Raw genomic sequence first — 14,147 nt, 5'->3', positions numbered from 1 at the left:
TTTGTACAGTGAATGGAGACCTTGAATGCTTAAAACTCCAGAGACCAAGTTCTTCTTCCAGCCCCGATGTGAATGGAAGGTGGCTGCTGCTGGAGATGACCCTGGCACAAGCCCCGATCCTGGCATGCCAGTCAGTGTTTACATCTTCAGCAGCCAAGACCTAGGAGACTGCCTGCAGATGAAGGTACAGATTGTAGCCTCATGCCTGTGCCTGATGATGGGGTGGATGTGAGCTGAGCAGAGAGCAGGGCTGGAAGCAAAGCAGGGAGCTGAAGAAGGAGAGTTTGTCCTTCCGTGAGCACAGATCATTAACCGTTAGCTGGTCCAGGAGGAGGATGCTGCTCCAAGTCCTTCTTCTGTCCCCTTTCCCAGCCACGCCTGCTTTTACCACCCAGCTTTGAGCAGGAGGATGAAGCCCACCCTCCCCCTCCATGCAGGGACAAAGCCAAGCACTGGGTCCATCCTGCAGAGATGCTACCTGCCTGCTGCACAGGAGGACTCAGAGCCAGTGAAGAGCCCAGGAAGGGAGATGAATGGAGGGAGGAATCTGCCCTGCTCCTGTCTCCCTGTGAGGAGGTGGATGTAGGCATCTTCCTGCAGCTGACGGCTGGCAGGAGCAGGTGGGGAAGGAGGAGGCTGACACCTCTCAGTGCTTAATCGTTCCCGTTAGTAGCTTTATGAATGGCAGCCAAAAAGTGCCATAATTGCTGCAGTGACACTTGCTAATGACTCGAGTTAGATCTGGCAAGAAGTCAAAAGCAGGAGAGAAGAAGAAAAATAGCAGGAGCAGGATCGACACCTGAGTACCTGCCTTTGACCACTGCAGCATAGAGCAAGCCCAGCTTGGGACCTGCAGCCAAGGACAGGGAAGGACTGAGTGTGATGAGTGAGCAGAGAGGCATTTTGCAGCACACCCCTCACCTGCACAGACTGTGCTGAGACCTCCAGCAGAGAACAGAAAGGGAAGAGGGGAGGGAAAAACAAATCCAGATGCTCAGGTTGGGTCTGGATCCTTGTTCTTGGGGAACTATGGTGACTAACCTCATAGACACCACCTTTCTACTCCAAAATCACCTTGAATTAACCTGGGGAGGTCAGAGTAACTTAGCTTGCTGCCAGCCTAAGCTTTATACTCCCACCTGGAGTCCCATGTCCAGTTCTGGACTCCTCAACATAAGAAGGATATGTAACTGTTGCAACGGGTCCAGAGGAGGGCTACAAAGATGATCCAAGGGCTGGAACACCTCCCATACGAGGACAGGCTGAGAAAGTTGGGGTTGTTCAGCCTGGAGAAGAGAAGGCTCTGGGGAGCCCTTATAGCGACCTTCCAGAACCTGAAGGGGACTGCAAGAAAGCTGTGGAGGGACTTTTTAGGAAGGCCTGGAGTGACAGGACAAAGGGGGATGGCTTTAAATGGGAGAGGGTGGAGAGGGGCAGATTTAGACTGGACATAAGGAGGAAATTCTTCACAATGAGGGTGGTGAGGCACTGGAACAGGTTGCCCAGGGAAGTTGTAGATGCCCCATTCCTGGAGGTGTTTAAGGCCAGGTTGGATGGGGCTTGGAGCCCTGATCCAGTAGGAGGTGTCCCTGCCATGGCAGGGGGGTTGGACTAGAGATGATCTTTAAGGTCCCTTCTAACTCAAACCATTCTATAATTCCATGATCATATCATTGCACAGCATATGCCTTGGGACATCCATCCACGAGCTGCTGCCACGGCCAGGGGAGAGTTGTTCTTGAGGGGAATCCAGCCCCTGGTGAGCAAATGGTGTGTTCCTCCCGATTATGTATCTGTTTCTGAATGTTTTAACAAACAGTCAGCAGCATCTGATTGAGTGGGTTATTAGCAGAATGAAGACAGATAGAGGAGGATTAACTCTAAAGCGTCTTTATTGCAGGGCCGTCATCACAGACAGCTCTACCTCTCTCTCCCTCTGTCTACAACTGTCACCAGCTTAATTTCCCCCTACAACTCACAGCCGCACACCAAAGAGCGATCCAAGCACGCAGACGAAGCAATCGTCAATCACACTGAAGGGATAAGCACATAGCAGCCACGCTGGAGCAGCACCTTCCCACTCTCCAGGCTACACGTTCCTCTGGATCATGCCCAAACCCAGCACCCTTCCTAACGTGGGCTTCACAGTGGTGAGACAGCAAGAGGTAACCAGACCTGATGCCACCTGAAGAGACAGCACCATTTTGGCTTTGCACATCACCAGCACTGCCATCAGCAGCCCAGGCTGCTCTTATATCTGGGAGAGGCTCCAACACCTCACCCAGAGCTGTTTTTTTTCATGACACATGTTAACATGAGGAACCGATCCGCGTTAACACTGTCAGAGCCAAGTTCTCACACACTTACTTTGGTTTCTTGCCCTTAAGGATGGCTAGGACAGAAAAGCCTGCATCTGCAGTCCATTGTGCTAATGGAAATCCATCACTTGCCAGCTGGTAAACGAGCAACATAAAGGCATCAGACACCCTTGCTGGGCACGGCCACAGAGCATCCGTAAGCCACATTTATTCATCCTGCTGGAAGAGGTTGCCACACTGGCCTGCAAGTGCCCAGCCTGGATCACCTCCGTGGAAATAGCCAAGAGAAACGTTTTCCCACTAAGGAACAATTCCTCCACACCGACAAGACCGCCATCTAAGTCCTCTTGTGCTCCTCTACCTATGAGCACATTTTGTAGATGTCTCCATTAAGTGAGAGCAAGTTTCTAATGATCCCTGTAATTACCCATTTCCATTACGATGGAGACCCCACACCTCATAATTATCCCATTGCCCCACTGCCTACCTTAGCTTTCAGTTCCTCCAGCTACCCTGTAATTATTAATAGGGCTATTCATTAGCACCATCACGCAATAATGAGAGGAAAAGCTCTCACTTGGCAAAACTATAAAAGGGAAGCTGTCTCTCTCCTTATCCTGGCAAGGTAACTGGCCCAAAGAGTCTTCACTTCAGGCAGGGAACACCTGCGCTGTATCCCTGTGGATAACCAGATGTCTGAACACCCTTCATGCTGTAGAGCGTGGATCTGCACTGAACCCCCTCCCCTGAAAAAAAACCTGCATGGAGACCTGCAATTGTCATCCAGAACTCTGTAGTGCAAACACAAGTCCTAGGAGGTCTTTGTAGCCGTGGAAATCCCCTGAGTTTGTTTTGGGCAGATTGTACCTTTAAACGGAATGGTCCTACAGCCTGCGGGGGCCAGGCAGGCAGACTTTGTTCCTTTTTCCACACAAAGGCTTTACTTTTGGACTTTCATGTTTCTTTGTTCTCTCCGCACAAAGCCAGGTTCAGCCTGCAAAGGGGGCTCAATTCACAGGTGGATGCGGGCTTTGAATCCACAGGAGCTTCTGTGAACCGTACCAAAGGATGGGGAGGATGCCCAGGTGTGGCCCTGGTCCTGCCAGCTCGCAGACTCGCGGTGAGCATCCCCGGGGTGCTCCTGCCCCTCTGAGCACATCCACAGGCAGCCTCTCCGAAAGGCCTGAGGGATAGGAAGGTCTAGAGAGAGAGACGGCACCTTCTCAGACCGCTGGGATGAGGCTCTGCCATCTGTTCCCCCAAGGGGCAGCCCCTTCCCATTAAAAGCATCCTCTAATCAATGTTTAAATACCATGCAGTGATTAACAAGCATGAGGTAAAGTCTTGTGAAGTCATTTCCCCACGTTATCAGCTCAGTATCAGGGCTCCTGGGGAAGTGAAGGAACCTTTGATCTTCTAACAGATATTTGAGCCATAAACTTGCCTCCGTGAGAATTTTACCCCATGAAAGCCAATGCACCTTTTATTGCCACAAAGAGAAGGCTCCTGCAGGAGCGGGCACCCTGTGGTGACTGCTGGGCAATGCACCACCCCATGACGAGCTCAAGGAAGCACAGCACGGCAAAACAGTTCCCAATGAAAGCCTAAAACAAGGACTAAATATGTGTTCGGATCAACTTTGCAGTCCTCAGAGTAACCTCGCCACAGCCAAACTCTCCTCTGCATCTGGCAGAGAAGGACCTGGGGGTGTTGGCTGACAGTGGCTGAATATGAGCCAGCAGTGGCCCAGGTGGCCAAGAATGCCAAAAGCATGCTGGCTTGGATCGGCCATGGGATGGCCAGCAGGAGCAGGGCAGGGATCATCCCTCTGGACTCGGCTCAGGTGAGGCCACACCTTGAATCCTGGGTTCTGTTTTGGGCCCCTCACTCCAACAAAGATATTGAGGGGCTGGAGCACATCTGGAGAAGGGAACAGAGATGGGGAAGGGGCTGGAGAACAAGTGTTATGAGGAGCAGCTGAGGGACCTGGGGTTGTTGAGTCTGAAGAAAAGAAGGCTGAGGGGAGGCCTTATCATTGTCTACAACTGCCTGAAAGGAGGTTGTGGTGAGGTGGGTCTTGGTCTTTTCTCCCAAGTGAGGTGATAGGATGAGAGGAAATGGTCTCAAGCTGCACCAGGGCAGGTTCAGATTGGACATCAGGAAAAATTTCTTCACTGAAAGGGTTCTCAGGTCCTGGCAGAGGCTGCCCAGGGAGGACAGGCAGATGAAGTGCTTAGAGATCTCATTTAGCAGAGGACAGGTACAGTCAAGCTTGATGATATCAAAGGTCTTCTACCTAGTGATTCTATGATTCAGCATAATGTCAAGACACACTTATCATCCTGCAGGGTTCTGGGACCTTCAGTCCTTAATGATCCAGCATCAATCAGAGAAGGTGCTGTACCAGAAAAAGAAGCCAAGCAACGAAGCTACCAGAAGCATGGGTGCCAGTTCTTCCAGGCATAAATAGTTTTTGTTTAGTTATTATGCTTCATAATTATTAATGATATTTCTATGGATTAATCAATGCTCATAAAGTACTTGGGAATGACTGGAATACCAACAGGGACATTTTAGTGAGCTCTCAAGCCAGAGTGCAGGGGTTTGACAACGAACCGGCTGGCGCCTCTGAGAGGCACAGAGGCACTGAGAACTGCTGCTCTGAAAGTGTCATGGTGAGGTGCTACCACCCAGCTAGGATAAAAAGACCAGATACAGCAATTGCTGGAATGTGACAAATCCTTTCCATGGGAAGATTTTGGACATATGGAACTAATAAGCGCCTGCTCTTGTCTTGTAACTTCTGCCTCCCATGCCTACTAAGGTGCTTCAAGGATCAAAGGAGAAGCAGGATTTTCTCCTGGGTGTGATCAAGAACCTAGCACGTTCCTGGCCGTAGCATGTCCATGTTCCTTGCAGCAAGCTTGCTAAAGAGGAAGGAAGAACAGAAGGTGGGGACAGTGCTCACCTTCAGTCATCCTGCGGTACTTCTCCTTGTACATGAACCCCAGCACCAGGCAGCATCCTCTTCCTGGGAGCCCCAGTTCTGCAAGAGAAGAAGACAGGGATGTTAGAAGATGAAGCTGGGGACAAGAGCAAACACATGAGGATGCTGCCTGAAGCAAATCCTGCCAGTTACACTGTTCAGGTAAGGCAACAGTGAGGCAGACTGAAGACTTTGCTCAGCCTTAAAGAGCAGAACATTGCTGGAGGTTCCCAGAGATGTGCAAGCCAGTAGTTCTAAAACAACTGCTTCCAGATGGAGCAGCTGTGTGCTCCACTTGGTCATGTGGATCTAGAGACAGGATGGTCACTATCCCCTTCCTTGCCTCTTTCTTAAGCATTCCTCTGCACTAGGCAGAGGGAACGAGCTGCATCTTCCTCCACATCAGCCAGATGCAACAATATGGGCTCTTTAATCCCTTCCTCCCTTGGCAGGCAGCAAAGGAAAATGGGAAATGGCCCTCAGAAGGGAAGAGAAGTCTGGCTTGAGGCATCTTGCTCTTTAGAAGCAAGCAAATGACCCTACAAGCAGCAAAGTGCCGGAGTCAGAGGAGGCACGTGGCTTTTATGCCTTGATTTCTTAATGGGGCTTTGTGGCTATCGGTAACAGAGAGAGATCTGAGCATGGGTTTTTCCAGAAGTAGGCTGTGTGCATGCGTGTTCTCCCCGTGAGCACCTCAGAGCGGCAAAAAGCTCTTGTTCTTCAAACAAATTCTCCTGTGTCGCAGCGGAGAAAATTAAGGTACCATGTCCCCGATGCTGCCTGCCTATGGACCTGCAGAGCTCCTTGGGGGCTTCAGTGCTCTGCAGAACCCTGCTGATCAAAGCCCCTTTGATGTTTACTTAATGTGGCTGTGGTCTCTTTAGACCCCCCTCTGCCGAGGAAGGAGCGTTCCGGAGTGTCACGAAGTTGTGCTGCATGCAAGAGGGGAAGGCAGCGACGCAGGAGGGTTGAAAGCGCAGCTTTAGAGCAGAGCGAGAGCTGCCTGGGCTTTTAGCACAGCGATGCAAAGTTTGGTTCGAATTGCAGATCTGGACTGTGTCCAGAGGAAGAGGAAAGCTGCTTGCCACAGCATGATGCTCTGTGAAGGGAAGATACCCTGCATACAGGTTTACACCCAGACGTACAGTGTCCCTCTCCAATCCTGCTTGCTGCCACAGCATTTCAGCAGAGGGGTTGCCTTCCTCCTTTTTGGCACAGGATGAGGCAGAATCAGAGCCTAAACCCTGATAGAACAGATTTCTTTTGACTCCAGGACATTCAGGGTACAAGTCAGACTGGTTAAAGCACTTCTCTAATGTTACACAGGGCTCTGCCTTGCAAGACACTAAGTTCCGACAGCTCCTTATCCTAAAGGCTCCCATCAGGGAGGACCTAAGCATCCAGTGAAAATGTATCTCGAGCGTAATCCCTCTGAAGTTGATGCTCAGACAAAAGTAAATCTCTAGAGGTGCTTAGAGTAAGTTGAAATTTAACTGACCCCCTAAATCCACATTGCCTAAGGCAGCACCCTGGAGAGAAAGAGACCTCTCTGGAATGTGACAAACTTCACCTCCCTGGAATGACTTGGAGGGGCTCAGAACCCTCTCAGTGGTCATAAAAAGTAGTGACTAACTCGGGCGTAGATGTCTAAAGATTAGGCAAACCAGGGCAGATGACTTAACTCTGCATCCTTAGACATTTCTTGAATCCTAATTAGCAGGAAAGGTTAAACACTGACCATCTCCCATCTTGGATGCAAAGGTGGAACCCAGCCCTCTTGCTCCGCAGTGGAGAGGTGACAGGATCCACCATCCATCCACAGCCTAAAAAACTGCAAACACTAAGGAACAAGTCGACCTGTGCAGCATTTGGTACCTCCAATACTCCCAAGCGCTGCAAGGCTTTGCTGGTTTTAGCCGAAGGAAGTCCAGCAGAGGCTGCCTTCCCTCATGCTGTCCAATAATGAGAATTAATAAGCCGTTGCTGACCATTCAGTGGGGTTTCCATGAAGAGTTGTCCACTGTCTTTGAGAACAAGCATCCCACGTGCGTGCAGGCAGATGGCTGCGAGCCTGTCGACAGCCGCCGTGGCCACTCACCCAAAGCCAGCAGAGCCGGCAAGAAGTGTTTATGTCTTTATTGATAGGAAAGCAAAACTGCATCGATTCCTATTGAGCCTTCAACAAGCACCAAGGTATCAAAGCGTAATTAAAACAACACAATTAGATTAGTGTCACACAAGGCAGAGCAGGCCACAGCGGAGCTGAGCAAGCTAGCGTTCCTATCTTACTAATTCAGATGTGCTCCTTAACTCCTGGCATGCACATGTCAGCCTGTTTATGGATACTGGCTGGGTTTTTCCTGGACACACAGACCTGGCAGGACAGGAGTTGTCATGCTCTCCATTCACAAACATCCACTGGAGCATCTAGAACCAAAGCAGAAAGGAATGGGGCAGAGATGGAGGCAAGCAGCCTACTTGAGGGATGAAAATCCCACCACTCGGATCATACAATCACAGAGTGGATCATGGAGTGGTTTGGGTTGGGAGAGAACTCAAAGCCCATCCAGTTTCACCCACTGCCATGGGCAGGGACACCTCCCACTGGATCAGGGGCTCCAAGCCCCATCCAACCTGGCCTTGAACCCCTCCAGGGATGGGGCAGCCACCACTGCTCTGGGCAAGCTGGGCCAGGGCCTCTCCATCCTCAGCATGAAGAATTTCTTCCTGATGTTTAAACTAGATCTTCCCCCTTCCAATTTAAAGGCATTCCCTCTTGTCCTATCACTGCAGACCCTTGTAAAAAGTCCCTCCCCAGCTTTCTTGTTGCCCCTTTCAGGTACTGGAAGGCCATTGGTGATTCACGTCTCATCTTCCAGTCTCAGTGCTTCCTGAGAAGGAGGTCGTGTTTTAGAGGCTGAGGCAAGGGGCTACAACCCAAGGCAAGAGCTGGTCCCAGTCACAACTTAACCCTTGCAGGAGGGAGGGATACGCAGGTCTAAGCATGAAATCTGGGTTATTACCCGTCTGGAGCCTGCATCAGCACACACCAGTATGGGTGTCGATCTTCCACTTCCCTCCCTGAGGTGTGCTATAATTAATGCTTATAAAACACTTTGATATCCCATGATGAAAGGAGCTACACAAGAGCACTGCTTTATAATAATTCATACCATAAATTTATGAGAACATGCAAAAATCTTTATAGCTAAAGGCACCTTTAAATACTTGAGAGCGCCTTTAAAAGGTAAAATACTTCAAGATTACTCTGATGCCTAAGGATGTCTCACCACTTCATGGCTTTTAGTGGCTACCTAAATCTAAAACAGTTCAGCAGATACCCAGCATTTTAAATGTTTCAGCTTAAGGGAGGTGGGGGTGCTGAGATCCCACTGAAAACAGAACATTTTAACCCATGCACGTCCCCCACCCACAAAACAAATCCCATCCACTTCCTTGCAATGGCAATTGACTTTTCCCAGCAGAGCAAAGCTAGTTAAAGTTGAAGTTTATCAGCCCAGGCTCTTTGAAGAAGTGTGAGTTTACATCAGAAAATGCATGGCAGAACCATGTTTGTGACTCGCTCAGAAGCGACTGCGTTATTAATCACCTCAAAACTTGCAAAAGAGCCACTCGGACAACAAAGCTGAAGCAAGTTCAAAGAATGAATTACCAGCATTAGGGGGAGCCAGTGACAATAAAGCAGAAGCCAATTAAAAGAAACAAGTTCAAGGTCTTCTAGAAAGGGATCTTTATGCATAGACTCAACAAGTTTTCTCTGAAAGAAAGATTTCTCTTTGCTGGTCCAAACTATGGAATCATCAGTTTTTTTCCTCTTTTCTCCCATTGCCTGGATTTCTTTACTCAGTTTCATAGAATCATGAAATGATCGCGTTGGAAAGGACCTCAAAGCCCATCCAGTCCCACCCCTGCAATGGGCAGGGACAACTCCCACTGGACCAGGTTACTCCAAGCCCCATCCGACCTGGCCTTGAACCCCTCCAGGGATGGGGCAGCCACCCCTGCTCTGGGCAACCTGGGCCAGGGCCTCCCCACACTCACAGCAAAACATTTCACGGCAATTCCTCCACCTACAACTTGGAGGGAACCCAAGTTTCTGATCAACCTGTGCAGAAAAGGCTGGAGCTGCACAGCAGTAATAAAGGTTTATTAGCACAATCATAGTGTGTACTACTGTATAGCTGTATTCCACCAGGAATGATAATAAATGCTTAATAGCTCAATAATACCTGTTTAATAATTTTTCATCTCATCCTGCCTAATTGCAAGTTTATTAAAGAACGATAAACTTTATAATTGTTGTAAAGGCATAATTGCAATTCCATTGCTTATTTAATATTGACTTAATTATATCACAACTAAGTTATATTTTCCCATACATATTAAATATCAATTAGCTGTTTTAAACTATTGATTTGTATTTAATTACCTATGCTATTATATACCAATTAAGTGCTTATAAGAGAAGCAGAAACAGCTGGTCTCTTAAATTAAGTTTTAAAAACTTTGTATTAACATAAATATCACATTTCCATTTTCCCATGTTTTCCTTCTATGGAGATGTCCAAATCTAAATATTTTTCCAGTTGCGTGTTATGTACACAAGCTTTGTTCTGAACTTTTCTTTTTATGATAGGGAACAGACAGCATCCACAATGGATATTTTAGTGTCAGCGACACCAAAACACAGTGGCTGGGAGAGACAGTGGGTTGGAAAAGCCCCATCTCGCCTGCGACCTCAGAAGCAAAGAACTTGTGTGGGAACTCTTGAAAGAGCATGAAAGTCTCCATGGGAGGAGGCTCAAAACCTTCCTCTTTGTTTTGGAGTCAGCTAGCAAGAGTGATATGAGGAGGTCATCACCAAATCTAAGTGTTGGATCACTTAAAACCATTTTGGTTGAGAAACCTGATGCTCTTGCTTATAAGTTTCCCATCCTGATGGATAAAGTTGTCTGCTGTTGGATACTTGCTAAAGAAACACATTATGAACAGAAGGGACCAAGTCTTTCCATGTTCTTGGCTTTCCCATATCTAGCGACAATACATCCCAAAAGGTATAAGAGTGTGAAGGAGCATTTTCTTCTTTGTTTTTTTTCAGCATCCTCATTCCAGGCTCAGAACCTCAGCATCCCTGTGACCTCTTCTTCAGAGGACTTTGCTCGGAGCACCCATCAAGCAAGCTGCCTTCTTCCCTTCCAAACCCTCCTCCTGTCACGAGGGCTAGATTCAAGCTTCCTCCCTCGATGCCGTTTGCATCCAGGAGTGTTGTCAAGCAATCCAAAGCACTGATGTGTTTCAGCAGAGAGCAAATGGATCCTTGGGCACGTCAGTTCTATATTACACCATTAAGTTTGCAGAGCAATCCAAGATCCTCCGAGATGAAGAAAGCTATACAAACTCGAGTTATTATTAAATCTGTGCCCGGCTAATTTATAAAAATGTATTAAAAAGCCTAAGAGGCTTCCCAGATGAGAAAATGGGCACATTACTGTTTGAAATAAGAATGAACCAGAGATCAGTGTTAACTGCTGCAGTGATATTGTATTTTATTCTGTAGTGCTCTGCAGAAAAGTTGCATTTATAAACCCATTTATTGTGTTATGTACTTGCAAACCACCTTGTCATCCATTTATTGCACAAATAAAATCTTAAAAGCAGAGGATTAGTTGAGTGTGTCCCTGTGGGACCACAATCTGACTTTAAAGAATCCATCAGTGAAGGAAAACAGATGGAGCAGGGGTGTTTGCCAGCTCATTGCTCCGAGATGTAAAGTGCAACTGTGCAGAAGGGCTACTCTCTGATGGGCCACAGACCTGCAAGTCCTGTGCGGATTGAAGAGGGAAGGAACATCCAGCAGAGCTTGCAGAAACCAGCCCTGTGTTGAGGAGCCAGTTCTGGTTGAAGACTTTGGAGTGGCCAAATCTCCTCTCTGGCCACTGCACAAGAGGTGAAGACCACCTTGGGGAGGACTCAACTTGCATGGCAAAGGAAAATTCTCTGAAACTGAAACTCCTTGAAGTACCTCTGTTAAGACCTAGATTTGCCTTGAACAATGCTGGAGAGGCACATATCTGCAGCTTGGAAAGAGTGGCATCACCAAAACAAGCCAGCCCTAGTGCTGTTTTAGAGAACAGACCATTCATAGAATGCCCTGAGTTAGAAAGAACCCACAAGGACCATCAAGTCCAACTCCTGTCCCCATAATTCATACCGTGGGTCTGAGGTTGCTGGCTTAACACTGCTGGAATATTGTCAGGCTTGGTGCTGTGACTGGTTCCCTGGGAGCTGTTCCAGTGCTCCAACGACCTCTAGGGGAAGAATCTTTTCCTAATGTCCAACCTAACCTTCCCCTGGCATCTTCCTGCCATTCCTTTGAGTCCTGTCATTGGTTTTCCCTAAGGGAAAATTCTGATGCTTAAGTGTGACAGTCTGGAGGGTCCCTAGAACTATTAAACCATTCATCTGGGTTAAAAACCATAATGCAAAACAAGAGGAAAATTTGAGTGTGCTTTTTTCCCATTGATCCTGTTTCAACCCAGGGAAACAAGAGTCAGCCATAAATCAGCAGGATATTCTCCAGGACAAACAGCTTTGGACAGGCACATGCCTTGAAATATTGTAGTAAAGTGGCATCCAGCTCTTCAGGATGCACCAGAAGCTTCAAGGGGAAGACTAGAGAAGACACAGCAAGCTGTTCTCCCCAAGAACAAGCTCTACCCCTGGCACCAGACAATTAAAAGTTACTTCTCAGTGGGAAACACAACTGGCAGAAGGGGAAAGAAAGAAAAGGGATTCATGCTGTTTAGCAAAGAGAATTATTTCCCTGTGTTCTCTGACTAACGAAGGGAAAAAGAGACAGACCCAAGTTGTAGCCCAGCACTGAAGTGTTTTGAAGAGCTTTCTTCCTCTAGCAGCAGCACAGAGACTTCCGTCCCGTAAGCTCAGCCTGATGGATCTGTCTGCATTTCCCAGCCTTCTCCCCAGCTTCCATGGCTGGTGCTCCTTGGCTGAGCCTCTTACAAATATATTCTACATCGGAACATTAAATACTCATAAGCCTCAAGTCCACTCACTCTTCAGATTATATTTTTCTTTCCCTTGGAATAAAGAAGCCTGAAGGAGCAGCTGGAGAAAAAAAAAAATGCCCCAGAGTAAGGTGGCCTCCTATACCTGAACCTTTGTGCATAAAGAGGTTTTGTATGCATGTGTCCACGTTTTGGTCAACTGAAATGCATTGCTTTGATGAAGTATTGTAGTAGCAAATTCCACAGGTTAATGACACTTGCATTGCAGGAAAAAGTATTTTTGTTCTATTTCATGTAGTAAAAATCATAACGCTCACACGGTCCCTGTTTTATTACAAAGAAAAACAAATAAAAGTTTATGAAGAAGCAGAGTCTGTTTTCTTCACCACCAGCAGTAACCAATCAGCTACTTTTCCACTAATGAGAGCTTTTCTGGTCAGATAACAAATGCAGCCAGAAATTTCTGTGTCATCTTGCTCAAATCACTCACAGCATCCTCCTGGAGACTCCACCATGGAGAGATGCACAGCCGATTGTCCACAGTAACACCTCCCCACCTCTCCACATCTTTGGGTTGAGGTTTCATTTTACAATCTCATAGAATCATAGAATCACCAGGCTGGAAAAGACCCATTGGATCACTGAGTCCAACCATTCCCATCAATCACTAACCCATGTCCCTCAGCACCTTGTCCACCCGTCCTTTAAACACCTCCAGGGAAGGTGACTCAACCCCCTCCCTGGGCAGCCTCTGCCACTGCCCAATGACCCTTTCTGTGAAAAACGTTTTCCTAATGTCCAGCCTGAACCTCCCCTCGTGGAGCTTGAGGCCATTCCCTCTCATCCTGTCCCCTGTCACCTGGGAGAAGAGCCCAGCTCCCTCCTCTCCACAACCTCCTTTCAGGGAGTTGGAGAGAGCAATGAGGTCTCCCCTCAGCCTCCTCTTCTCCAGGCTAAACACCCCCAGCTCTCTCAGCCGTTCCTCATAAGGCCTGTTCTCCAGCCCCCTCACCAGCTTTGTTGCTCTTCTCTGGACTCGCTCCAGAGCCTCAACATCCTTCTTGTGGGGAGGGGCCCAGAACTGAACACAGGATTCGAGGAGCGGTCTCACCAGGGCCGAGTCCAGAGGGAGAAGAACCTCCCTGGACCTGCTGGCCACGCCGTGTCTGATCCAAGCCAAGATGCCATTGGCCTTCTTGGCCACCTGGGCCACTGCTGGTTCTCGAGCACCTCTCCCTGATTTGCACAATTTCCACAGTATTTTGCAAGAGCTGCTATCCCGTTGTCACTTTCATCTCATTTAGCTCAGCCCCTCTGAAGCTCCTCAGCTTGCTACAGCCCCGGAGCTCCAACCCTCCCTGGGAAGACATCTGTACTGTTTGGTGGGGCTACGGCCAATTCACCTCGCAGGTGGATTTGACCTGCACTTCAAGGACTTCCAGGGGATTTAATCTGCTTTTGACTGCAGCCATTGTATGCGCTGCTCCATTCAAGCCTCAAAACACATCTCCTGTTTCCAGGCAGCCACGGGAAGGTCAGGAATAAGGCTTCGAAAGAGGTTTGAGCAATATGCAAGCACCCCCCACAGCATCCCCCAGCCTCGCCCTGATGCTTCCCTAGGTTAGTCCTGAAGCTGGGACACATTGCCACCCCCATCGTCCCCCCAGAAGGAGACAGGCACTGCACAGACCGTCCTTGCTGACTCCGAGGAGCCAGCGGGGCAGTCAGAGCCAGCAGAGGACAGTTGGGTGATGGGGACATCTGTGTTGGTCGCATGCCAGCAGTTGCGTTGCACCA

At 48.4% G+C, this 14,147-nt stretch overlaps 1 protein-coding gene across 3 annotated transcripts in view; it reads right to left on the bottom strand.

The window, feature by feature from the left end:
- The window catches only part of KIRREL3 (kirre like nephrin family adhesion molecule 3), a 424,782-nt gene that overhangs the window by 147,834 nt on the left and 262,801 nt on the right, over positions 1–14,147 (bottom strand). For 2 of the 3 annotated variants that reach the window (XM_069876503.1, XM_069876504.1), the window contains exon 2: positions 5,287–5,364. The exons of the other annotated variant lie outside the window; for it this stretch is intronic. In XM_069876503.1, the coding sequence (XP_069732604.1) occupies positions 5,287–5,364 (78 nt within the window). The remainder of the gene's footprint in view (positions 1–5,286; positions 5,365–14,147) is intronic. 3 annotated transcript variants of the gene reach the window in all.

Source organism: Phaenicophaeus curvirostris, chromosome 25 (assembly GCF_032191515.1).
Source record: "Phaenicophaeus curvirostris isolate KB17595 chromosome 25, BPBGC_Pcur_1.0, whole genome shotgun sequence".
In the NCBI taxonomy this organism is placed as follows: domain Eukaryota; kingdom Metazoa; phylum Chordata; class Aves; order Cuculiformes; family Cuculidae; genus Phaenicophaeus; species Phaenicophaeus curvirostris.
Note: the sequence above shows the minus strand (reverse complement) of the source record. Positions and strands in the feature narration are given on the sequence as shown.